Source organism: Homalodisca vitripennis, chromosome 3, assembly GCF_021130785.1.
Source record: "Homalodisca vitripennis isolate AUS2020 chromosome 3, UT_GWSS_2.1, whole genome shotgun sequence".
Taxonomy (NCBI): domain Eukaryota; kingdom Metazoa; phylum Arthropoda; class Insecta; order Hemiptera; family Cicadellidae; genus Homalodisca; species Homalodisca vitripennis.
The window spans coordinates 79004750-79032628 of NC_060209.1; the positions used below are offsets into that span (position 1 = coordinate 79004750).

General features: G+C 34.0%; 1 protein-coding gene across 4 annotated transcripts in view; it reads right to left on the minus strand.

The window, feature by feature from the left end:
- The window catches only part of LOC124357086 (myelin expression factor 2), a 44948-nt gene extending 17325 nt beyond the window's left edge, over positions 1-27623 (minus strand). For all 4 annotated transcript variants that reach the window (XM_046808512.1, XM_046808511.1, XM_046808509.1 and 1 more), the window contains exons 1-2: positions 27431-27623; positions 8505-8737 (exon numbers count right to left, since the gene is read on the minus strand). In XM_046808512.1, coding sequence (XP_046664468.1) covers positions 8505-8737; positions 27431-27465 — 268 coding nt within the window. In that variant the 5' untranslated portion in view covers positions 27466-27623. The remainder of the gene's footprint in view (positions 1-8504; positions 8738-27430) is intronic.
- Between the last annotated feature and the right edge of the window lie 256 nt (positions 27624-27879).

The window sequence follows — 27879 nt, forward strand, 5'->3', positions numbered from 1 at the left end:
CTAAACTCTCCTCCTTCAAGTTTTCAACTATACACTGTTTGTTGACAGAAGAAGCCTCTTTCAACAGAAGAATTTCCGTGAGAAAAGTGTCAGAATGAGTTGAATGAAAAGCTTTAAATCTTTATATCATTCTCACAATAAGAATAAGATTGGAGTGACCGAGCTGGGGAAACAAATCTTTCTGTTGAGACATGAAAACCAGCTGTTGTCCGAGGATGGGGGAGTGGAGTACACGATATACCCCTCCCCTTCCACTCTCATTGACAGTAGACAACAAAGGTTATTTTTACCATAACATCGCTGCACCACATTACAATAAATGAACCTTGTACGATATTATTTTTCATCTGCATGAAATGATTAATAGCGTTAACGTAGTCGTATGGAACCCGACAAAATTATACTTGGACGACTTCCTCGATTTGTAGTTTTGTAGTAATAAAAGCTTAACACTACAAAGTTACTCGACCGTTTGTTGTTTCCTGGTTAGAAAAAAATGCAATGGTTTTTTTTTCTAAAGTTTTTATAACATGACGTTTCATTTGTAATATTTTACTAATACATTATTACAATTTAAAACACACATTCACCATAAAAGATTTAAACCGTGTACACTCGTAATATCCATGCAGCTTAGGAATCATAAAAAATATTATTGATAAGGAAAACGCATATCACTACCGTTTAATATCTAAAGAGATGAAAAATAAAATTGTTTTCTCAAACGACCTTACTGGTAATTAAAACAGTTATATAGGCCTATAAAGTTATGGTCTCGCTGCGTTAATTGATATGTGTCGTGTAGGTTCTGCTCCGTCACATTATTATACTATTTATTTACGCAAGACCCTAAATTAATTCAATTTATTGTCCACCATAAATTAAAATTTTTTATAATTATTACATTGTGTGTTAACAGTCATTACACACAACGATATAGATATCGTACTGAATAGCATTTTTCTCATTAATATTTAAATAAATAAGGGATTTAATAGAATGAAATTAAGTTAAAATGTAATTTAAATTCCGTACAAGAATATGGTATAACTCTCGGTTTGGCTCGGGCGCTTTCGGTGCGGAGAGTTCACCGCGAGAAACTCCTGAAGGTTCTGCCCGGCGGAGGGTGTGGGTCAACTCGGGAGTTGAGGCCAGCCATTTTTTGTACGGGGGTCGAGTCCGACAGCCAAGGGGATAGCACCATCATCCAGCTCTTTCTCGGCGGCAGGGTCGGGAAAAATGTTTCTTAAATGTATTTCACCAGAACATTTGTGGAATACGTTCCAATATTGACCTACTCCAAATTCATCTGGAGTGCGAGCCGCCGGATATCTTGTGTCTTTCCGAACACAATCTTACGCAAGCGCAGTTCGAAGTTTTTAACTTGCCAGGTTACACAAGCGTTTCTGCTTTTTGCTGCAATTTCAGGCAGAAGGAGGAGTTTGCATTCTGATGGATAGTAAACTGCAAGGTGATCATGTCGATGTTTCCCGATTTTGCTCTGAGGACGATTGTCAGATGGCCGCAGCAAGAATACGTCTTCAACATGAGGAATCCCCTTTTTGTACTGGCGGTATATAGAAGCCCGGGATATGACTGCGAAGCCTTTTTTAACTCAATCAGCCAATGTCTTGAAAAACTGCTGAGTAAATCTCGAAAAATCATAGTGCTCGGGGACTTCAACATGATGTCTTGAGTTCAAGGCCTTCAAGTAGAAACTTTTATACATATAATGGGATCCTACGGTCTCAGGTGTACAATTTCATCGTACACAAGAGAGTTCAAAAACTCCAGAACCGCAATCGACAACATTTTTACTAACATTGATACACACGGGATAAGCAGCAAAGTTGTTGTCACTGCCTTGTCAGACCACCACGGCCAGGAAGCCTTAGTAAGGTTGTCACCAGTGGTCCTCGATAGCTCTCAGTATAAGTGGTCTCGCCGTTTCTCGCCACAGAATGTCCAGACATTTAGACATTACTTAAGTAATGAAATATGTGGGCTGACATGCTTAGCACAGAGAATGTCAACGACAAATTTGAGGAGTTCTTCAGGGTCATCAATCACTACTTTGAGGTTTGTTTCCCTTTGGTAAAATCTAGGATTTGTCCTAGAAAGTCTGCCGGTTGCTCTGTCACAAACCCTGAGATCTTACATATGCGGGATAGGTTGCAGTTTTTGCACTCAATAACAAAGGATTTCGATTCATCCCATCCCTCACGAGTATTGTATAGGAATGAGAGACGAGATTACAGGAAGGCTATTCGGAAAATCAAATCAGATCAAGTACTGACCAAGATTGCCAACTCCTCTAATAAAAGCAAAGCAGTGTGGGAAATCATAAACAACCAAAAGTCTTCAAATTCCAAGAAGAACTTGAACATTCAATTATTGGACGAAAATAATACCCATATTACAGATCCTACAACAGTTGCCAATATATTCAATAAATATTTTGCTGTTGTAGGACAAACACAATCAGATGTGATTTGTGGTAACACTGCTGCTATTACATTCATCTTCACTAGTATGCAGACAATAATGAACTCCTTCTTCCTTTCACAAACGTCGGCAGAGGAAATATCACGCGTCATCCTTGCTATGAAATCCAAGCCATCTTGCGGATCTGATGGTATTTTCTTCTAAACTCTTGAAACAGATCCATGACTTGATATCACCACTGCTGGCCTTTCTTGTGAATGAATCTTTTCAAGAAGGCGTTTTTTCCGGATGTTTTGAAGCATGCTATCATTCGACCACTGCACAAAAAAGGGTTAAAAGGGAGGATTGCAGTAAATTATCGCCCGATTTCCCTCTTGTCCAACCTTCTCCAAGGTAATTGAAAAAGATTTTTCTCGAGAGATTCTTGTCCTTTATAGACAAGAATAATGTCCTTTCTCCTCAAACAATTTGGTTTCATCAGAGGGAAAATCCACGATGGATGCCGTGAACTTTGTTGTGTCATCTCTGGCTCAAGCCATGGACTCAGGAGATCCGGCCTTCGTAGGTTTGTTTTTCGACCTTACTAAGGCATTTGACATGGTCAATCATGGCTTACTGATGGAGAAGCTTGACAGACTTGGAGTAAGAGGAGTACCACATTCCTGGATCTCATCATACTTAACAGGGAGGACTCAGTCTGTTCAGATACGGTACTCGGATGTCTTTGGGTGTCGTAGGTCAGCCAACTCAATCTCAGCTGGTGTTCTTAGGGGCGTTCCACAGGGCTCAGTTTTGGGTCCTGTCCTCTTTTTGCTCTTCATCAACGACCTCCCGAGGATTGTGTCTGGTGTCAATGCCAGGATTTGCTTGTTTGCGGATGACACATCACTCACGGTAAGAGCTCCGAATCAGTTAAGTCTTCGGACCTTGACATCGGAGAAGGTTTGTGAGATTGTGCATTGGTTTGAACAAAATGAGCTCAAACTGAATGGCTCTAAAACAAATCTCATGGAATTTTCCATAAGTGGTTCGGTGAGTTCCGAGCCGCTTGCAATATCTGTGGGGAGTGAACGAGATCTCTCCGTGTGCCGTGAGCAAATTCCTCGGCGTTCATATTGACAACAGGCTCAAATTCCATGACCACATTGAGTTCGTTTGCAGAAAGCTTAGTTCGGCTATTTTCGTAATACGGAATCTCTCAAAGATCGCTGACACTCGAGTGACAACTGGCTGCATATTACGGGTTAGGTTTATCCGTACTTGTCATATGCAGTCGGGATTTGGGGTGGTGAAAGCACGCGCACGGGGTTTATTTTTAAACTTCAAAAGAGGGCATTGAGAGCTGTCTTCAGCAAACCTAGCCGATCATCCTGCAGACCTCTTTTCAAGGAACACACAAAATCCTCACATTTCCATCAATTTACATCCATAGTTGTCTCACTTATATCCATAAAAATCCCCTCCTGTTCAGAAAATCCCACAACTCCAACACTTACCATCTCAGACATTCCAATAACCTTCAGATCCCTCCACACAAGACCAGTTTCTTTGAAAGGCAATTGCGGTTTAGTGGTATACGGTTGTTCAATGCTCTTCCCGAAACCCTTAAGGCAGAAGGTGACGGGAAATCGTTTGCTAAAGGGGTAAAGAACTTGTTGGAGGTGAAGTGCCACTACAGAGTCAGGGACTTCCTCAACGATAGTAGTAGTCTAAGGTGAAAGGTCACCTATGATCATGTTTAAAGTTATTGTTATGGTCATGTACCGTACCTTGTTGTTCTTAAAATATGACTACTTTAGTATTATTTTTTATTTGTTGAATGGAACAATCCTATTTTGTACATGACGCCATTGTATGACACCATATTGTGTTTTGTCAATAAAGAAATTTGAGTTTGAGTTTGAGATTCCTTACATTAGATTAAGGATTTGTATACTTTTTTTTATTTTATGAAAACAATAATAGACTATATCTGATACAATAAAACTCCAATACGAAAAGTGTTTACATTAAACGGACAATCTATCAAGTAATTAAATTGTGTTATTAATCTCGCGTTCAATCAGAGAATGACTTGTTTACAGCCGCGTAGCGTAGCCATAGCCAAGGCCCGGAACCTGGCGACAGACAAAGACAGGCCTCACGTGATTTGAGCCGGAAGCGTCATCTCCCACCGGCCCTTCCTTTTCCTCATTTGTTTATAAACCATATTATCAGTAAAATCGCTCAGATAGCAGCACCTGTCAAACTTCGTGGTCTATCCCCTACATTGCGTGCTACTTTTTACTTTGCAATAGCGAAGGTCAACTTTCCCATATGATCGTCTGACGACAGACCCGTGTTGATTTTTTATTTATTCAAAAGTTGTAGAGATTTTTCACGGTATGTAAACAAAATTCAACGTGCTTATTTAAGGTTTTTTCACGGTGAACGAAAATTCACGGCTTATTCCCGGTTTCACGGTTTTCACGATCGGGTGGGAACCCTGTTTACAAGTATCAGAAATACACATACATTTTTACCAAAGCAATTAAAACTTTAAAAAAACATAAGTACATACAAAAAAAAGTATCAACAAATTTTAGATATTCTGAACACAATCATGGAATGCACAACTTTCTGCTGCACTCCAAACAGATGGGTTGTCCGCATTTGATACATTTGTAATTGGTTTTTCTTTCCTTAGCAACTGGGCACTGGAACATGTCTTCCGTTTTTTCCAGTTTGTCACTAGGAACACATTTATTAGGATTTGCAGATTCTGTTTCTCCAACGTACTCCGTGATGACGCGTCTAATGTCTTTTGGCAAACTTTGAATTTCTAGGCGTCTTGTCATGTGAGGCTTTATAAGTTTTAAGGTCAGACGTTTTATGAATTCAAATCTTGTAATGAGTGGATTGTTACCTAAGACTCTTGCTCTTGCAGTAGGCCCGGGTAATGGTCCCCTCATAATGTTATGTTGAGGTATTCTGCGCTGCTTGGGTGGCTCCTTTCTGCACCATACGCTACCATCTTTCCCCCAAAAAAAGTCGTCTTCAGATTCCTGAACCAAATAATTTTCGACACTATAGTGGATGTCATCTTCATCTTCCAGTTGGGGTTTATCAACAGCAAAACTATCTCACTTTCACTTTGATTTAGTTCGTTATCAGACACTACATAGTTTGGATCTTCATCTGAATCGTCAACAGGTTCATCGTCACTATCATCCCCTTCAACGTTATGTAGGAGTTGTAAAAGTCGCTCGTTAAATCTTCCATAGTTCACTCTTAAAATTTCCAAGTCACTCATGATTATAACAAGTTATAATAAAACATAAAAACTAATATATACAAACACTTAATAATTATTCAAACTTTATCCGTTATCACCCGGTATGACAGACCGGTAGAATAGTTACAGTAACCGTATCGTCCGGTACAGTAGACCATAGCGCTCACAAAATAACTGGACTGATTCAAGGTCAAACACCCTAGACAAACTAAAACCAATCAAAAACGGCTCAGGAGAGACCGGTTGACAGCTACTGAGCGTGGAGGGGACAACCGAACACCAGAAGTGCCAATTTCAGAAACATGAAATTCCCCTCCGGTCTCACAGACCGGTGATACGGTAAAAGTGTTAATTAAGCCTAGGTTTATTGTAACTATTATAATAACATACTTTACTGCAAAAACATTAACGTATTGAGTTACAATTGGCATATGTTTAACATACACATTCACTGTTAACAATTAACTCAATTTATAATTGCATAAGCAATACACTCTATACTGCATAGCACTGACAGCTTCCTATTCTATTTAAGCTTCACCGGACAGTGATGTAGCCGTATGTAGTGTATGTCGTGTGAAAACCTCAGAGCTCAGTCCGTGATCACTTAATTCTACATAGGTATTGGCTATTTCCTCACAGAGTGCTCACTCAAAACCTTTTTCACAAATTCCTGGTTTTACCTGGTTGAAAACTTCCTGATTTTCTGGTCCATTTTCAATCCCATACACACTTTAGAATATTTTATTTAACCCTTACTCAGAATGTAATGGTGACAGTTTTGTCACCCACTGCATTCGCAGGAAATGCCATGAAGTTGAAGTGACCACGCAAATTGTGTGCCAGAGGTTTTGTTCTTAGTGTGTATTTCTGTGCCTTTCAACATGATGACATAATTCATGTATAGCTATTAATTTTCCATTATGTGATGTGATGGAAATTATATTTATCCAATTCAGCAAAATAAAGACAACAAACAATTATCTACACAGTACTACCGTGGGGCAGACTGCAGAGTAGCATTGCAGGCCAGAGGTCTGTGGTGCACACAAACTTTTGGTACAAGACCATGATTTTACCGATACACAAGATCGGTTCAGTAGGCCTACAACCAAAAAAATAAAACTCAAAGAAAGTTTCATTTGAAATATACAAATCATAAACATTAGACAAGTGAATCCTCAACAGCTTATACTTGAAATGTGATTCACATGTCCTTTCAAACATTCACAAACACAAAAAAGTAAATATATAATTCCAGTACTGGTACAAAACTTAATAGGCAAGGGCTTTATCTCATGAATGGTAATTGTTACAACAGCCTTACTTGGCAAAAACTAGAAAAACTAACTGTGTGGAATCATAAAAATGAAAGCCAAGAGTGACAAAAGATATCCTGAAGTCTAAAATAAATAAGGAGTAGTACAAGTTGTACAGTTGGATGATGGATCCATTGCCAAGTAGTGTGACAAGACAAGTGTGTTGTTTCTCTCATCAGTACAGTACTTATCAAGTAGAAATGATTACATGCACTGTCAATAATAGAGATTTCAAAATCAGGTATTAGTGGAATATAATAAAAATATGGGAAGTATAGACCTTAGTGATCAAATTGTATTAACAGGAAAGAAAAATAGGCAATTAATGGTACATTAGTCTTCAAGAATTTGCTAAATATTGTGATTCTTAACACATTCAAGATTAGGAAATCTAAACCCAACAATACTGACCACCTAACATTATGATTACAACTAGTACAGAAATTTTAAAAAGGTTTCAATCTGAAGTACCAAGAACAGTTCCAAGACACTCCTCTATGCAGTTGCCACAGCCTTCACCTAGGGATCTAGCAGTTATTTTATTGAAAAAATGTCAGCACTTGGAAAGTACCAAAGCCTCAAAAAAGATGTGATGTTTCCAATTAAAATATTTATGGGGAATTATTGAGCCAACCTAATTTGTTTTTAAAATTCAGTATGATAACCAAGCAGCCCTTAGAAACATGAAAATTAAGTCTCAGAAAACCATTCATGAATGATGTTGCCGAACAATTAAGAAGGTTCAGAACCCATGCGTTATCACTGGCATACAGGACACAGTTAAATAATTCCTGTGTGTGATGGAGTCTACATAATTGTAGCGGATAATACATACTACAGATGAATTTAAGTGTATATTTTTCCCGAACACATTTAATTAATTGATGCAACCCCCATTGAGATAGGTGTGCTTACTTGAGTTTAAGTACAATCTCAAGGTATGTTTTTCTTTTCCTGCCAGAAGTGCGGAATGGTACACCACAATAAATATGGTAGAAGAAGAGACACATTTCATATTTACAGATGTCCACAATATGAGGATGGACTTTGTCTGGAGGAATGTTAATCAACATATCACACAGTTACACATTTGTTAATGTGTTTTGTGTAAAGCAGATAAGTGGCAATAAATCATTTTTTAAAGTGGGTAGTATATAGCATATATTTAAGTAAAATTTAATTTAAAAATAAAAGATTATAATTACAGATTCAATATAAATTTGTTTTGCATGTAAAGGTATAAATATAGCATACAAAAAATGCTATAAATGACAAATTAAGTTGAAATTATTAAGATGTGTCTGGCTGAAATTAAAAATGTGTTAAAATTGAAATAATTTCAATCCAGTGAGTCTCATGGAAATGGAGTATGGTTGTGCAGAAAACAGACTTTTCCCACTACATACATAACAATAATATGACAATATATTACAATGATATTGTAAAAATCACTTTTAGTAACCCACCTTCTTGTCTGAAAAGATCTTTCAGCTCTTGCCAACGGAATTCGTAAGCAATGTTAGAAACATAGACTCGTCTATCTGAAGGGCCTCTCCTTCTATCTCCTCTTATAGGACTTCTGTCTCGAAAACCTCCACCACCACCGCCGCCGCCTGGGCCTCCAGAGAACCTACTTGGCCTGTCTCCTCTGCGGGATCTTTCACGGTCTCGGCCTCCTCTATCATCCCTATTGGGAGACCTGTAATGAAATATAGTTTATTCCATCATACAATAACAATTAATAAAATAGCTAATATTTTTATACAATATGCACCTAGAGTAAAAATATGTTAAAGAACGTATGTGTAATCAGGACAGCACCTTTTGAGCTATGGCTATGACCCTACTAGCCCATTAAACACATTCGGAACAATCTGATTCACATGTCATCAGCTACTGCAATGAAAACTACATCATGTCGGTCACCACTATATGTTTCTATAGTATGACATATGTTTTATTATGTTATGGATAGTGTTTATCTACATTGAAATTTCATACATATAGGACTATATTTGGATTTTACTTCAGTGAATTGTTTTCTTAACCATCTACATGTGAAAAAATAAAATGTACGTTTTAAAAACTTTAAAATATGTGTACCAAATATGTCAGCAGTCATCCAAAACTACAAGTTTTTTATACTGTTACAGTTCTTAACACATTAATTATTAAATGCTTATAATTATTTTACAAAAAGCTGCAATTTTGGTAGCAACTATGTAATTTCCCTGAAACTATTACTATTATTTTTTTATCTTGTTACTATTGGAAACCAAATCTGAAAATGTTTCATAATCTGGTAACTAAAAGAAATAAACACACATACAAATATATCCTGGGGATGTTTCCCATCTTATAATAAAAAAAATAAAAGATAACAATAAACTCTTAATTTTTTTATTTTAAGGTTCGACACTCAAATAAATACCATCAAAATTCTCAACCTCAATAAAGTCAGAATCAGAATCATTTTATTGTCGTCCAACAATTACAAAATTGTATTGACAAAGTCAAATATGATATTAAAAATATCAGTAAGTAGGCCTACAGAGCCTAAAATAAATACAATCTATATCTATATTAAAAGTTTAAAATTGTTTAAATTGTAAGTCACTAAAATTAGCATTAAAAATCTCATCTACAGAATAAAATGTTTTTCTCTTGAGCCACTCTGCAACAACATTCTTAAACCTACCAACAGAAATTGATCTAGCACTTAATGGTAACTTATTGAATAGCCTAGCTCCGGTTATTGCATAGTTCTGTTGAGTTTTACTTAACATAGCATATTGCACATCAATTGTATTTTTAATTCTAGTGTTGTGTTCATGGTTAAAGCTTCTAAGATTGAAAGAGTCGAGATTTTCCTTAACAAAAACTAAACTGTGTAATATATATATATATATATACATGGAAGTGTAAGTATACCCAGTTCTTCAAAAAATGGCCTACAGGACTCATTGTCACTAATTCCTACTATGCAGCGTATGGCTTTCTTTTGCCACTTAAACACAGTCTTGGCTCCACTAGAGTTGCCCCACAGTAAAACCCCATACAGAAGGTGTACATTAAAGAAAGCGTAAAATGCACTAATGACAAGATTAAGACTTGTATACAATTTTAGTTTTTTTAGTAGAAATATTACTCTTGCCAATACATACATAAGTCAAGCACACTAAAGGCATTCTATAATTTTAAACATGTCCACTAATTTTTTTTCCAAATTATCATCTAAAATAAAATAAAATCTTATAGCATTTTTTGACGCCGGCCACTTACTTTTTTATAGGGAACTTAAATGCATATCTTGATTACCAAATGTCCAAATCCTTTAGTGACTTTACTATTTTTCTTATGAGTGATAGCCTTAATAATAACTGTATAACACTAAAGGATAGAACAAAATAGAATAGGCCTAATATAATTTTGGCTAGTTACAAATATATACATGATAAAAGAAATATTACAAAATTGTCATTTAGGTACTCTTCCTCCACTACTCTTCTAATAGTATTGTCACTCAGTGGGGACCTTGAACATTTCATAATTCACTACATGTCTAAATTCATACACTCACAATTTGGTTATATTACAATTGGGCGGCTGAAAGGCAAAGTGGTCTAAGTCACTTTTTTGTCATTTTGACTTATGGTCCATATTTGGATTGCCAGCAGCTTGATTTCATTTTATGGCAAAGAGACCCAAGTCGTAGTTCGCCTAAAAATCCGCTAGAGCGCAGAAGCTTACTGTGCCTGACTGATGTCAGCTGTATATTCGGCCGGCAGAGTGGTCTAAGTCAGACTTAGACCAGTTTGCCTGAAATCGATTTGTTCATTCACCTTGTCATACCAGCTGAGGCTGAAACAGTTGCTTTCTTTTGCCAATTATTGTTGTGTTTATAAAGTTCACGGTGATGGAAGACGATGATACACCTAGTTGAGCCTAGCGTTTCTTCAGTACTCAGGATCAGATGACTTCCAACCTTCTGATGAATTTAGTTCAGGTAAGAAAATAAATAATTATGAACCTAACCTCAAAACTTGTACCGGGCTGGGCCTAGATCTACACATTACTAGGTACTTTTTTAGAGCGTACAGCTATAGTTTCAATCTGTATAAACGAATATGTGTTTTTTGTTTACAGATGACTCTCGGCACTCTGGAAACCCTGAAAATTCTGCAGGTGATGGTGATGGCGAAGGACATGATGAAATGATTCCAGTTGCTGTTCAAGAAGAGCCACCCAAAAGGACACGAAAACGTCAAAGAAGAGAAAGGCAAGCGACAAATTAGAAAGAAGCAAAGGAATTCTGGTTCGTCCTATAAAACAGAGAAAGGTAAAACAGTTGTAGCAAAATTATTTAGAAATACTCCGTGCTTGTGCAAAAAGAAATGTGACAATAACATTGATGAAGAAACAAGGAAACATACTTTTTCAGTTTTTTGGATGTTGGGATCTTTCAAATTGCAAAATGCCTATTTGTGTGGCTTGGTTTAAGCAAGAAATCCCAAAATGTCGTCGGCCAAGGGATGGTTCCGCCCAAACAAGAGCTCTCGTCCAACCATTTTTTACATTCATAATGTGGATGGCAACAACATCAATGTTTGTAGACAGTATTTTGTTGACACCTTTCAGATCACCCACGGTCGATTGACGCGATCCTTGAAGAAGCTAAAAGATGGAAAAGCACCTGGATTGGGCGAACGTGGCTGTCATGTTCCAGCCAACAAAATTGCTGTTGATCGTATGAATGTTGTTAGGGAACATATATTCTCTTTTCCTGCGTACCAATCGCATTATACTAGGACTCAAAACCTTAACAGAAAGTATTTACCATCACACTTGACCATCACTGCTATGTACAAGTCGTATTTAGAATACTGTAATGGGAAAGGCGATCCTGTCAGTGAGGTGGTGTATCGTCGCACATTTAACACTGAGTTCAACTTACATTTTCATTCCCCTCTAAAAGATACTTGCGGAAAATGCGATGTGTTAAAAATAAATTGAACGTATTACAAAATGAGCAGGAAAAACAACATTTGAAAGCAATGCATGAACTGCATTTAAGAAAAGCAGAAGCTGCTAGGTCAGCAAAGGACGAAGACGCAAAGCAATCAAAAGATGATCCAAACTATTATGCGTTCACATTTGACCTAGAAAAAGCTTTACCATTTCCTAGACTTTACTACTGGTATAGCTTATTATAAGCGAAACATGTATTTGTACAATTTAGGGTGTCACGAACTAAAAAATGGGTTAGGGTTTATGTACACATGGGACGAAACCCAAGCTTCCCGTGGTTCCCAAGAGATTAGTTCCTGCGTAACCAAGCACTTGCTATCAAGGGCTAAAGATTGCAAACATATTGTTATGTACAGCGATACATGTACTGGACAAAACAGAAATTGGAACTTTGCTCTTGCTATGCAAAAGTTGACACAGATGGAAACGTCTATCGATGTAATTGATTTGAAATACATGGTAAGTGGCCATATCATTTTTACCAAATGACACGGACTTTGCTTCAATCGAGTCCTATATGCGCAGAAAAAGCTACAGGTAATTTATTCCCCAAATGAGTGGAATGAGGCCATCCTGAAATGCCGAAGTAAGAATCCGTTTCACTTAACAAAAATGGACAGAGAGGACTTCTATTCCACCACGGAGTTAGTTGATGCTGTAACTAAACGGTCAGTGAACGTTGATAAAGGAAAATTCAACTGGCTGAAAACCCAGTGGATCAGATTTTATCAGAGAAGAACCTTTTGTCCTTTTCTACAAGGAAACTCTACAGAAAGATGTACAGTTTGAATCAGTTTCTCTCGCTTGGTCGAAACAAAAGACAAAGAAAAATCGAAACAATGACCAAATACCTGTTGGGTTGATTGAACAAAGTCACTTGTACAATGCTCCCCGTCCTGTGACTAAAGAGAAGAATAAGGGATATGTTAGACCTTTTGGACTATATTCCACCCGTTCATCATGAGTTCTACCATAACTTGATCACAGGTGATGATGTTGAGGACATTGGACTTCTGGAAGAGGTGGCTGAACCAGAGCAAGACGAAAACATTGATTAAAAAAAACATTTTATCTGATATAGGCCTATCATGTCTTTTTATACAAGTTGAACTGTAATAAAGTAAGCTACTTTTTATTTTTAACCAGTTTTTTTTTATTTTTCATTTTCCCAGATAGCTAAAAGTATCAACTAACGTAAGCCAAAGTGATCTAAGTCACGTTTTACGGTAAAGTGGTCTAAGTCCTGACTTAGACCACTTTTACCCATCTAATTAATTAAAAATTGGTATTAAAACTTAGGACTTAAGGTAAAGTGTCTAAGTCAGTTTTTTGGCTATAGCGTTAAGGAAAAACACGCTAAAAAAAAACGTTATATGCTTTAAAAAATAAAAGATTATTGTACAAAAGTAACTAAAAAATAATTGTTTAACTAACGTCAGTCATTACAAAATTATTGCAAAAAATCTAAAACATCAATTATCTCAAAACAGGTTTGTATGACTTAGACCACTTTGCATTTCAGCCGCCCAATTATAAACAAACATAAACATAACCACAACATTCTAACAAAGCACTCGCCAAAACAGCAGATTGACAACTGAAAACAAAGCGTCTCAGCTACGACGTCATTGACGACCGGCCAGCTTAAGAGTACACTTTTGTCATTGTTACAGATTGATCACCTGTGTTTGTGTACTTTAGGTAATCATTAACACACTGGCAATTTATGCATGTTTTTAAAACGTCCGGTTACCCCAAACAGTGGTAATTCACACATGTTATCCAGACGTTGGCACTGAAATGATTAATTATGTACAATTTATCTAACCCATTTATTACATGCTCACTAACAATATAGTGATGTCCTTAGATTTGGTTCAGTGTGTGTAAGTCAGTGTGAGTTTTATTAATGTACGTGTCATAAAATGTTTACTATTTCATCAATATTTCAGTACATAATTTAACAAGAACATAATTTTAACTAAATAGTCATTGTGGTATGAAAATCTCTTGAATGTTCACGATGTTATTGTTTGGTTTTAATGTTATGCGTTATAGTGTGGCTTAAGGGGAGACCCAACTGAAAATCTTAATTTCTTGCATATGCTTTTATTAAGATTTATGAACATTTGCTATATAAATACCTATACCTCCCAAATACTAATAAATATAAATACCTACTTACCACAAACTACATAATTTTTTATACATTAAATTCCCTCTTTCATTGTTAAAACTTTTAGGGTTTTTAATGTGCCTCCGCCTTTATTTAAAAAAACTAAGTAGAGTTGTATTTCTGTTAAGGCATTTAAGACCATTAGTTTCTAAAGACTATTTAAGAATGGCATATCACACTTTGTTCCAAAATATCTTCTCATATAGTCTGCTTTTGCGGATAAAATCTTGGACAGTATTTTGTTAGTAAAAAGAAAAGCTATCAGAATTGGTATAAAGGCAGATTTCAGATCTCGCTGCAGACCACTTTTTATCCAAGAGAGCATTATGAATATTATTAACCTTATGCACTCGAAGGCAATATTTATAATTTGTCCTTAGAGCTTGTATGGCCAGCTCTACTGGCTGCTGCCATGCAGATTATTTTTTGCTGTAATGTTATCTCAGCTCGTATGTCCAACTATACTGGCTAAGATATAAAAGACATTCATAGCTTGTAAGGCCAGCACCACTGGCCACTAAACATAGCTGTTATTTTCTAATATTCTCTCTGTTTTATAATGAAAGATGATTGCTGAAACCTATTGAGTAGCTTTATTCTAATGTAATTTTTAAGTTTGTTTTTTTTACACTGAAGTGATAGAAACCTAGAAAATTTTACTAGAAGAACAAGTGCAAACTTTTCTTGACTACATATAGGTATGTGTTTCTACAAATTTTATTCTATAAACAAATGTAGAGACTAGGAAAAATATAAAATAGGGCCATTCCACACCAAGTCATCCAGGGGTCGACACCCACCCGTCACAGATTTTAATGAAATTTTGTACACATAATGTAGGCATTTAGATAGGATAAAATCCAAAATTTCAGTTGGTTCTGACAAATGGTTCCAGACATATGAATTTTTAAATTTATTAGCTAATTCAGTTCCAGAGACCCATTTTGCCGCCAAGTGAGCGTACACGTATTCTCGTATTTCTATGTGGAATGGACAATTTTTAAGCTACAGGCTTCAAATTTTACTCATATGTTCAAAACTTAATGCAGAATCATAATATACTATTAAAATGAGATTTGTTATCTACTATCACCATAAAAATAATTCCGAAACACAAATAATTGGATTTTTCTGAAATCGGAACATTAAGTTACAAAAAGTTTTGTAGCAAAAATCTTTCTCCACCTACCCCTATAAAAGTATATATCACTGGAAAGAGGATAAAATTATCTTTCAAATGGTATAATAATATGAGTGGGGTTTTGTGTATTACCATTTTTATTACACGTCAAAGTAAAAAATAAAATTTTACTCTATTAAAACACAAAATATAGCCAAATATTAAAAATACCTATGAAAAATTGTTTTGAAAGAGGCCATTTTACATAAAATTAAATATGTTAAATCAAATGTTGTTGCAGAATAAGTTACAGTTAAGTTTTAAAACAATTAAGTCACTTATAATGAGTACACAACTTATATTCAGTACTTACTTGATAATATTTCAACAGGTATGTACATTTTCATGTAAAAAAAAATAAAAATCATTTATACTGAATTGATTATGTTGGTCCATCAAAACTACATTTTTCTTTCTCACACACACACATTGCACTCTAATTACAAACTGAAAATATTCCACGCTTTGTCTATTTCTTTCCGAGATACAGAATCAATTTTGTACGAACGTCCAAGAGAGGTTGTTTCAGGTGGATTAACAATGCATAACAGATGAGCTGCTGGAACAGGGCACTGATCTTCTTTTTGGGGCCAAAAAAAAGTTTCACTAGGTCCATGAGGGTGCATAAATTTTACATCATAATCTCCTTCAACTTCATTGAAACACTGGATCATTCCTATCCACCAATTATTTTCATAGACACATGCTACAAAAGAATGAATATTAGGCTCTAGAGTTGGCAAAGTGTTCTTGAATATGTTTTGTTTTAAACAGACATCAGTGTCTGAGCTTAGTCGCTTCGCTGTAATTACTTCACTAGTTGCTGGCTGAAAGAAGTGAAAACTTCTTGTTCCCTTAATAGTTTCACAACATTCAAAACGGGTTTCAAGAGACTTTCTTTTGTTTTCAATATTGTTCTCTTTCAAAAAGAAAAAACTAATTTTCGAGAACTGATTTGCACAAAATGAGTACATTTCTTCAGCATTTATGATTTGGTCTGAATCTCTGGCACTTTGTAAGTTTTTCTTTGTTACAGTCCTCTTAACTGTTCCTCCGATCCCATCACAAACAGTTTTTCCGTGACTTGTTGCATGGAATGACCAACTTGCTTCTAGCCCAAAATCTTCTTTATGGTAACACAAATTTACCATTGACTTGTAATTTTTATATTGGGCACTGCAACCATCTGTTAGGTATTCAATTTTGGTTACGTTAGGAAAGTTTGTTTTATTCTTGATTTGTATTGTGTCAGACAATGTTTCTTAAATGTAAATGTAGCTGTTACTATATGCACATATACAATTGCAAGTAAGTTAATTTTTTCTGTATATTTATTTGTATGTGTGTATGAAATCATTGTGGTTAAGTTACTAGTGTTTTATGTCTACTGTTGTATAACTGATTATGTTCTTGTTTTTAAATGTAAAAAATGTTGTAAATTGTAAATAATGTCTAGTTCAACACTTTTAGAGAGCATTAATGATGTAAATCAATTTTATAGTGAGAAAAAAGGGTTTATTATTGTGGCACACAAATATTAGGAGTGTAAACAAAAATTTTGATTCAATTTATTGCTTATTTAAATTGCTTGCAGGTAAAGCCTCAAGTAATTGTATTGTCTGAGGCTTGGTTGGTAAGTGAGAAAGAAGCTGTTTTATATAATATTAATAGTTATCAAATATTTTCATCTTGCAACTCTGGTGTGAGAAGTAGTGGTGTCATTGTCTATATACATCAGTCTATAACCTCGGTTCTGTGTGAATGTGATATAACCTGGGTTGTGATGTGGTTTTGGTCTCATGTCGTTTAAATAATATTTCTTTTTATGTTCTTGGTTTATATCGTTGGCATATATCATTGGCAAGGGGATGTCATTCATGATTTGACGTGCTCGTTATCAAAAATTAATTGTGATAATATCATATGTTTGGGTGACTTTAATATTAACATTAAGTTGGGAAAATAGCATTAGTGATGAATTTTTTTGGATTCAATGGCTAGTCCTTGGGTTTCAACAACTTGTTGACTTAGATACGAGAGTGCAGGGTATTTCCTCCTCATGTATAGATCACATATGGTTTAGTTCCAAGGTTTATGAAGCTCACAAAAGTATCGGTGATTGAAACAAATGTAACTGACCACAGATCAGTGGCGTGCATAGTGGATTTCACTCACTTTGGAATTGCAGAAAGAAGAGTTCATTATGGATGTTTCATTGATTATAAAGGACTTGGCATTGATATTTTGGAGAGTGATTGGTCGGATATTTTGGAGATCACTGATGTTAATTTGGCATTTAATTTGTTTTATGATAAATTGTCTACTTTGATCGATAACAATAAATATACTAATACAGCAGAAAAAACTAATGTTAAATTTAAAATGTTAAAACCATGGATGAGTGTTGGATTATCTAAGGCTTTTGCTATTAGAGATAAGTTATATAAATCATTTAAAAAATATCCCTGTACAAAAAAATAAGGAAAATTTTGATAAATTTCAATATAAATTATCAAACATGGGTGAGACAAGCTAAGAAAGATATTACATTAATAAGTTCCAAGAATACAGAAACAATTCAAAAACAACTGTGGCATCTAGTCAATGGTATTATAAAAGGAAATTCATCAAGTAGTAGTAAAATAACATTACAGAACAATAATAATCTAATGACTGATAGTTGTTGAAATTGCTAACTGTTTTAACAATTATTTTGTTAATGTTCCTAATAACCTAGTTGATTCATTTCAATATATCACTGATGATATTAAGCACCTTTGTTTTAACAAATTTTAAAACCTTTTATTAACGAAAGTTCCTTATTTTTATTTCCCATTACACTGACAGAACTAAAAAATACAAATTAAGTCTCTCTCGCTGAGTAAAAGTACTGGTGATGAATTGTTATCATCAAGGTTAATATTTAAAATGTCAGAAGAATTGTCTCCTGTACTTCTTAATCTATTTAATAAAAGTATTAGTTCAGGATGCTTTCCGGAATGTGCTTAAGATTGCTACAGTAATACCTATATTTAAAAAAGGAGACAGGCTTTTCGTAGAAAATTATCGTCCAATTTCTTTACTTCCAGTTTTGTCAAAATTATTAGAAAAATTAGTTAAAGTTAGACTCATAAAGTTTTTAGAAATACAAATACATTTTTTTCTAAAGTTCAATTTGGTTTTAGAGAGGGACTCAGTACAGAGCTGGCTTTGCAGCATTTTTTGAAAGATATATATAATGGTTTGAATAATATTTCTTGTAACAAAGTGGCCTGGTTTATTTTTAGATGTAAGTAAAAGCCTTTGATACCGTTAATCATGGGTTGCTGCTAAATAAATTGGAATCTGCTGGTATTCGAGGTGTCCCTTTGAATTGGTTTAAGACATACCTAACTGGTCGACAGCAATTCGTCAAAATAAACAGTAGCACCAGCTGCTTGGAAAGTCTACATTTTGGAGTCCCCCAGGGATCAGTTTCTTGGGCCTATTTTGTTTTTTTAATCTTTGTTAATGACTTTTACTCTGGAAATTTCAATGGTAAGGTGACAGCATTTGCTGATGACACAGCATTTTCCTATAGTGCGTCAACAGTTGATGAATTATATTCAAGGATGCAGGATGACCTAAATAAAATATCTATATGGTTTGCTTGTAATAAATTATCCTTGAATGTATCAAAAACATTATATATGATTTTTTCTTTGTCCCAATCCGGCAACTTTGGCACAGCCTTAAGAATACATTCAATAAATTGCAGCAGGGATCTGTGTGATTGTGGCGTAATTAATAAATGTAGTCAGATTAAGTATCTGGGTTTGACTCTAGATGAAAACTTATCGTGGAAACCTCATATAGGTTCTCTGAAAAAGTCTCTACGGTCATCACTTAGGGCATTTTTTCATTTGAAATCAGTTTGTCCCTCCCTCAGTTATGAGACTGGCTTATTTTTCATTGATTAATTCTAGGCTGGAGTATGGATTGTCATTGTGGGGTAGTTCATATGTTTCAAATTTATCTAGTCTAATAGTCCTTCAGAAAAAATTTATAAGATTGATATGTAATTCTAATATTAGAGAACATTCGTTTCCGCTTTTTTGTTAGAAATTTTATTTTACCATTAAGGATATTTATATGTTTTTAAAGTTTTAGTAATTTTTTTCATACTAAGTGGTAACAGTGGACCCGTTATTGACAACTCTGGTTATTCTACTAGACTCAGTAATCAACAGTATTTGCGATTGCCTAAACCAAACTGTTCTTTGTTTCAAAAATGTTTTGTGTTTTTTAAGTTATAAGTTTTTTAATTTAATTCCAAGTGAAATTAAAATTAATAGATCTATATTTATTTTTAAAAAGAGGCTGAAGGTTTGGTTATTGAGTAGAAGTGTTAAAGATATTGAAAATTTATATTTAGTTGTTCAGTAAAAAATATTTTGTTCTTATTTTATAAATTGTAAATGTATGTTTTTTATATTGAAGTTGAGTTGGATTTCTCTAATTAATGTGTGTTAATTTGATGGTTAAGAGTACATTTTAGTTTGTTTATTAATTATTTGTTGTATTTTCATATTGTTATTATAGAACTTAAATTAAATTAAGAAGCTGATGATGGCTCCCACCCGAGTGCAAGATTATTTTCTTTTTGGGTTGGCTATATTTTTTTTTCTCTGTAAATCTGTATATTGTTGTATACTGTATTTTACATGTATTTAAAAAAAAGAGAAAAAATAAACGCATTTATTATAGTTTGGACTTAATGTACTCAACGGTTTTTTCTTGAACGGAATAGACGAATGGTACATCATGTTTCAAATCATCGGAAATAAAACACAAAGAGGATTCTTTTGTTGTTTCACCCTCGCTTCTTGAGTAAACAACAACAGGCTGAATTGAACAACTTAAATGACTCCAATGATAGGATTGCACTTCATTTTGTAGGACAAAATTGTAATTTTCAGCGAAGTCCATTAGGACTAAGGCTACATCATATTGTAAATTCTCCTTCCTTTCCCTCATATAGGTGTTTTGTGATTTAGTTATGAAAGAATGTGGAATGAGTGATTCAATTTTATCAATTACAAAGCCAATAAACTCTTGGTGTGGAAGAAGCATTGTCTGCAGCTTCATGTGACCATCACTTATCCACTGTGAGAATTTGATTTCTTCCTCATCATCAAAATCTTCTAAAATAATCTCCAAGTATTGTCTTAATGGCTCGTTTGTTTTTGGACATTCATCACAACGTTTCAGCATACAATTTCTGGACTGTCTGTTGCAGACTAATTTTTCCATCATAATATGTATGGCTTCTTTATCATGCTGATTTATGGCATTAGCCAAAAGCTCGACATTTTGATGGTATAGGCATACACAAACGCAATGCGTGCCTGGAGAACCAGCCAGTACACACCATTTTGGCCTCAGAGAGCAAAATTTTGAAAATCCTATTTTTAAATTTGGATGTTTTTCTTTGAATGCAATAAACAGTTCTTCTAAATTACATAAAAGTAGTCTTTTTTGCATGTAGGTATTTTTTTGTACACTAACTCTGTCTTTCGCTCCTGGAAACATATAAGAAAATTCATCATCTTCATAGAACTGTTTTACTGCTTCAATTGTCTCTTCAGGTAGTTTTCTACCTTCTTTTGGTTCTGGCATCGCCAAAATGCCCTTTTCATTACAAACAGCCCTAGCTTTTCGTACTAAGTATTCTGAAACATTCAGTTTTTCAGCTACTTTTCTGCGGGACCATGACTTAGGAGCAATTGTTAGTAATTGTATTTTTTCCCTTCTGGTTATATTGGTCCTCAGCTTTTGCTTAATAACATCCATTAAATAATCAAGATCTTCAGATTTTTTCTTTTCCTCATCATGAAATTTTTCTTCGCCATCACTCGAAGACTCATTTAAAGAATCATCATTTACTTGTAGGACAAAAGATAGTTTCTTCTTGACTTGTAATTTTGCCTGCTTTAACTTTTTCCTGGCATATTTTTTTTTTGAATGAGTAGATAAGGACTGGAGTTTCAGAGGTGTCACATCTAAACCTAACAGAGACTCATTTAGAACTTCTTTTTCCACTACTCTTTTGGCAGTCGTAAGATCTTTGCCAATATCTTCATCACTCTCATGAAATGCAGTTTCATCATTATTTAAACCTTTGTTTTCTACATTCAATAACTTTCTACAATTACTGCACAAAAGCTTTCCTGGGACTAAAATTATGTCTTTATGTTCTCTAACATCTTTCGCCTTTTCTAAGGTAATTACTCTTAAATCTTTTTTCTTTGTCAAAGGTACAGCATGTTTTTGAAAAGGGTCACAACATGATTTTTGGCTTTTTTCAAAATATTTAAAAAAATAACAAAAATGATGAGAACAAATTGTGTCATTTTCACGATACTGATTATTTGTCCGCCAACTCAATGTTTTTACTTCTTCACTTGAAAGCTTTTGAAAAATTAAATGTACACTTTTATCTTTTGTCAGAGTAAAGTTTTCACAAGAAGAGTCTGAAAGTTTACCTACTGTACAAATTAAATTTGGTCTCACTTGACTTGGTCCAGCAATTTCTTCCATGATAAAAATAAACACTTCACAATTAATTACATATTTATAATAAATAAATTAATTCATTCATTTAAAATAGACAATTCACAAAAATATGTAGTACACAGCACCAATGTTAACTGAACCACAGATCCTCACATACTGACAATAGCTTGCAGTGTGACTTACTGAGTCATGTTGAGACTTGTGTGTTTCATGTCTCCACAAGAGTAAGTTTCTTTCATGTTGAGACTTGAATGAATGTTTCATGTCTCCACAAGAGTAATTTCAAACACTGGTTTGAAATGGTCTAGATGTCACCCATTGTGGTTTGTGTTTATAAAATATTAGTAATTAGCATATAATGTAATATTGATGTTTGACCTTTAATAGTTAATAGTGTTGTTTTTTTTTATTCAGAATGTTAAACTTTTAAATGTTGTATAAAATATTATTTTAATGCTTGTAAAGTTATAATTAGCCATGTTTTAGGTAAAAGTATTGTAGGCCAATTTAGTTAGGCCAATAATTATTTGTGTAAAATAATACTTTAATTCATTGACTTACTAAATTTTTTAAAGAAACTTAATTTTCTTTTTTATTTATACACACTTAAAAACTTATATATATTATATTTTATTTCACCTTCATATATTTTCAGATATTTTCAAACAAATATAATACATTTTTACACCTTAGAATTTATTTTTTCTTCATCACATAAATATTTTGTATACAATCACATTTTAGTGTCTTAAAATTTAATTTTTGACTTTGATATATGATAAAAATGTTAATACTCAAAACCCCACTCATATTATTAAATACCATTTGAAAGATGATTCTATCCTCTTTCCAGTGATATATACTTTTATAAAGGTAGGTGGAGAGAGATTTTTGCTACAACACTTTTTGTAACTTAATGTTCCGATTTCAGAAAAATCAAATTATTTGTGTTTATGAATTATTTTTATGGTGATAGAAGATAATAAATCCCATTTTAATAGTATTATATGATTCTGCATTAAGTTTTGAACATATGAGTAAAATTTGAAGCCTCTAGCTTCATAATTGTCCATTCTACATGGAAAGACGAGAATACGTGTACGCTCACTTGGCGGCAAAATGGGCCTTGGAAACTGAATTAGCATAAAACTTCAAATGGCCGTATCTCTGAAACCCTTTGTTAGAATAAGCTACAATTTTGGATTTCTTCTTATTTATATGTATATATTATCTATGTAAACTTTTATTGAAATCAGAGAACCTTGGGTGTCAATTCTACTTTTGGCTGGATGATTTGGCGTGGAATGGCCCAATAGTTCATTTTTGAGTATAACAAAACTGTAAAAAGCCTACTTAATAAATTTTATGTACACATCTTTGTTAACAATATAAATATAAGAGTTAAATTTCCCATGTATATTTATCTTTGTATGAGAAAGATTTGTTATATAAATACAATTAAAATTACTTTTCATTTCTTCTTTAAACATTTTAAATTACTACGCAAATAATAAGAAGGAATTTGAAATTTAATTTTGATCTGGAGAGGTAAACAACAAATATGGCCACCAAGCTGTCAATGAAAGTAGTGCGGCCATCTATAAGGGGTAGGGTATAATAAGCGGACCCGGTTTTTTATATTGAAATTGGCAAACGATATTACTTCATCATAACCATCGATATAATCAATCGATAGCCTACTGATTAATTATTTTGAACCATTAACTTAACCCTTTTAGCCCCGGCGTCCGATATATCGGACAGAGGTGGTCTAGCTAAAATGCCTAACGTCCGATATACCGGACGTCTCGAGAATTTAATGTAGCTGGCTAATAATATGTCCAAATGCCATCAGTTTCGGTATAGTAGTCGGTGAAGAAACGGGCTACATGCAAAAACAATAAACCTTCCAATTGGCATCGTATTACGTCGTCATTGAGCGTAGTTTATTTGTCGATGTCAGTTGTCAGACGACTTCAGTTGCATTGTTGTTGTATGCTGACTTATAACATCAATTAGTTTGCGTGATTGAAAGCGGTTGTTTTTCTTGTGATTTATTGTATTATTAGTAAAAAAAACATGAGTAAACGTCGTAGACAAAAGTTACCAGTGAGTGAAAACACTTTGATAAACACTGGTACTTTGGCATTATACCAACCACATCCATACATGAATCGTTATTTGACATTTTGCTTCTACTGATTACTAGATTAGAGTAGAACAATATTTCGTCAATATAAAACAGGAATTGTCTTATCGCAATCCCAAACCCCTCCCCATCCTCAGACAGAGGTCAAAGTCGAGCGGTCTAGTAGATAAGTAATTGCAGAGTCCCGCCGCGCGGCCTGCCGTAATCGGGATTCTCGAGAAAGATAAGATAACAGCGACAAAAATACCGATCACAATACCTGGAAATGCTTGTTGATTAATGGAATGTTAGTTCTGTTACTCAACTGCATCGTTTTATAACGTTCTAAGTTCATTGAAAAAGGTTTAAGCGTTGGGGGCATATAACGGAATCTGACCCCATTCCCAAAGTACCATAAAATGTATATATTGTAAATATTATTTCTTTTACTTTTTTGAAAAATTAAACAAGTTTTAGTCTTACAAACCATTACAATTAGTTTGTATTATTTTACAATTGTTATTATTTCAAAAGTGCAAAAACAAGTAAACATATCTGTATACTTCTACTGACGTGTATGTGGAAATATATGAAGAAGTGCTTATGCAGCAATACAATTAATTGGATATATCTCCTGCATTTATCAAGGAAAGTTCTTAAAATTTTGTGTGTGTAGTAAGAAATATGTGTACAACAAAATTGCTTCATTTTTCAGGGGCTACAATTTTTTTTCTACCGTTTATGTATGTCCAAACTATAAAAAATAAAAAAAATAAAAAAATTTTATGTATAAATACGCTAAAAAAAACAAATCATTCTGTAAAAGTACTTTTTAACTATTACATCTAAGAGTACACTTATTTGTGAACAATTTAAAACAAAAACCTAAAAATTATCTTCAAAAATAAGAAAACTAGATGAATTTTCCCTCAATTCTGCACTACGGTCCCTTATCGCCATGGGCTTTCTGGCAAGTCCATGAAAAAATGGCTGGGGTTAAAAGGGTTAAATTATCTACACCAACAGCTGTAAACACTTTCAAATACTCGTAATGTAATATTTCAATAATTTATTTAAGTAACATTTTATTATTAAAAATGACATTTAATTTTAGAAAACTAAACAACATTGCTTTGACAGATGATAAGACATGTTTTTTGTGACTTCAACATGTTGGACTAGTACCGAAAAAACTCATTATGTCTTCAGTTTTCCTAATTTTGGTTATAATAATTTGTTTCATCACTGTAAATATTAAATTCATATTTTAATTTAAAACATATGATTGTTATTGAGGACTATGGATACTTTTATATTGATTGATAGTGTAGGATTTGAGATGCGAATATTAGGTATCGATGATTACATTTTTAGATATAAAAAACCGGGTCCGCTTATCGTACCCTACCCTCTATAAGGGCCATACGAGTTGCAAGGATAAACTACGGCAAAACTAACTATCTGCAATTTTGGTGTGGCAAGTGATGCTGGCCTATCGAGCGCAAATGGTTAATATGTTTATTTTTCTTTGCTTGCAGCATGTAAAGAAAAACCTGTCTAACTTAACATCACACTCAACAGTCATGTATACAAACAAGAAATATTAGCAAAATTGATAGGCATTTCACCAGGCTCTCTAAAGTACTAAGTTAAATGCTTATGAATAAATGAAATGTTACTATGAGCTATATGATTCAAACGTTGTTAATAAGTCTACAAGGCAAGATCTGATGCTTGTATGTGTCCTTGAGATTAATGAAGTTATTCTACTCTATTCAATGAAATTTACTCCTTATAAGAAAAGTAGTTACAATTTTAATGTTTTATAACTTCGTTATTTGTCATTTCCACCCATTGAAACCTTATATTGTTTTGTTCAGGAGGACGATAGCAATAGGTTAATAACATGATATTCTCATAATTTGCCACACCAGCCTCTAAGTTCACAATTACCGTCAAATGTTTTTATACTCTCCTATTCTTCTTTATACAGGCTTGTCATAACCAAGAGTCTACTAGGCTAGGCTACCATAGCAATTTTTCAACTGAGCAAGCAATTTACGTTTTCCTGCACAATAGTATTGAAGCTATTTAATAACGAATTTTAGGTTTTTAAAACCTTATGAACTAATCTAGGAATTGTTACTTTTAGATTTTTCTAGATGAACTAACTCTTTCAGAATAGATATGTAAGACTATCCACATTGAGATAGTAGACTGACTAAACCTACCTAAGAAGTTACTTTAACCCTCCAGGTGCTGACATCGCGTAGCGCGATGTTAGCGTACCTGTTTCCAGTGCTGACCTCGCGGAGCGCGATGTCAGAAACGCGATCTCTTTAAACCACGCTAGTGGCTATATATATTACGGAATATCACGAACTATTTTATATAGTATTAAACTAGAAGAAATGCGGAACTCGTTATACTCTATGGAGCACGTCTTTGCTCAAAGACCGGCGCTATACGACAGCTGTTTCTAAGCGTATGTTTATTTCCAAGTCATACGGTTCGGTCGTTCTGTTTATTGCTGTTCCGTCGTTGTTTGCATCATACCTTTGGTGTTGTAGTTGACTATTACTGTTTTATATTGTGTTTTATTGTAAAAATGAGTGAATTAAGTAGGTCTAGTGCAATAAGGAATGTGAAAGGTGTTACAATGTAGTACACAATGTTTCAAATATCACTGATTTTTTACGTGTTACAATTTATCGTTTTTTGCTCTGAGTGAATTCTGTCAATATGTAAACCCATAAGATGTATATACTTTTGGGTTCATTATTAAATTACCTACAACTTGTATATCTTGGATTTTTATTTTCATAACTTTGGTGAAATGATATCTAAGCTCAAAGTGAAAAAATAAAAACTTTTTTTTTTTTTTTTGTCAAGATTTACATTCAGCAATATTTTACCATGTAAAGGTAAGTCATATAAGTATTATTATCATATTCTGTGATCTTTCCTGAAAATAATGATATATAATATGTAGTATTTACATTAAGGTAACAGTATATAAAAAAAAACTTTCTAAACGCTTGCAAACATACTGAAAAATGCCCAGCACTTAAGGCAGTTCTAACCAGCACTTGGAGGGTTAAACATAAATCCCAAATATGCTTCTTTGAAATTGGAAAAATATTTAAATATAAAAATATAACTTAAAATAACAACACAAATACTTAAATATAGGATACTACAATAAATCACAACTATAGAAACTCATATCTGAGTAACACTCGATTTCGAGGAATGAACCTTCTGTGATGAAAATAAATTAGGACATTCACATTACAAATCAAATCTACGAAAAATATTCACTCACCGATCCCTGGAATCATCATCCATGTCTCTATCCATGAAGTTTCAAGTTAGCAGATCAAAATATTTGTGACTCCTAGCTATAAGCTTCAGATGCCGGCCCAAGAAAATGAAAGGACGCAACCCCAAACTCTCACAGAGTAGAGAGGAAATGCGTAGCAAACAATGATCAAAATGGCGGCAGCGACTACGAACTTACAAACTACAAAGACTAAGAGTAAACATCACCAAAATCAGAATAGCCAACCAAAGTGAGTTATTCTAACTTATCTGTCATGAAGTTTATTATCATTTGATTCATATGTATAAGCTTTGATTTAAAAACTAAAAAATTGAGCTTGTCTATGAATACAAATTGCTTGGAAACTCCGGTTATCATTTGAGGATTTTATTTTTGGGACAAAAAAAATATAAAATTTACTATAAACATGGAGCAAGTTTAGTTTGTCACAC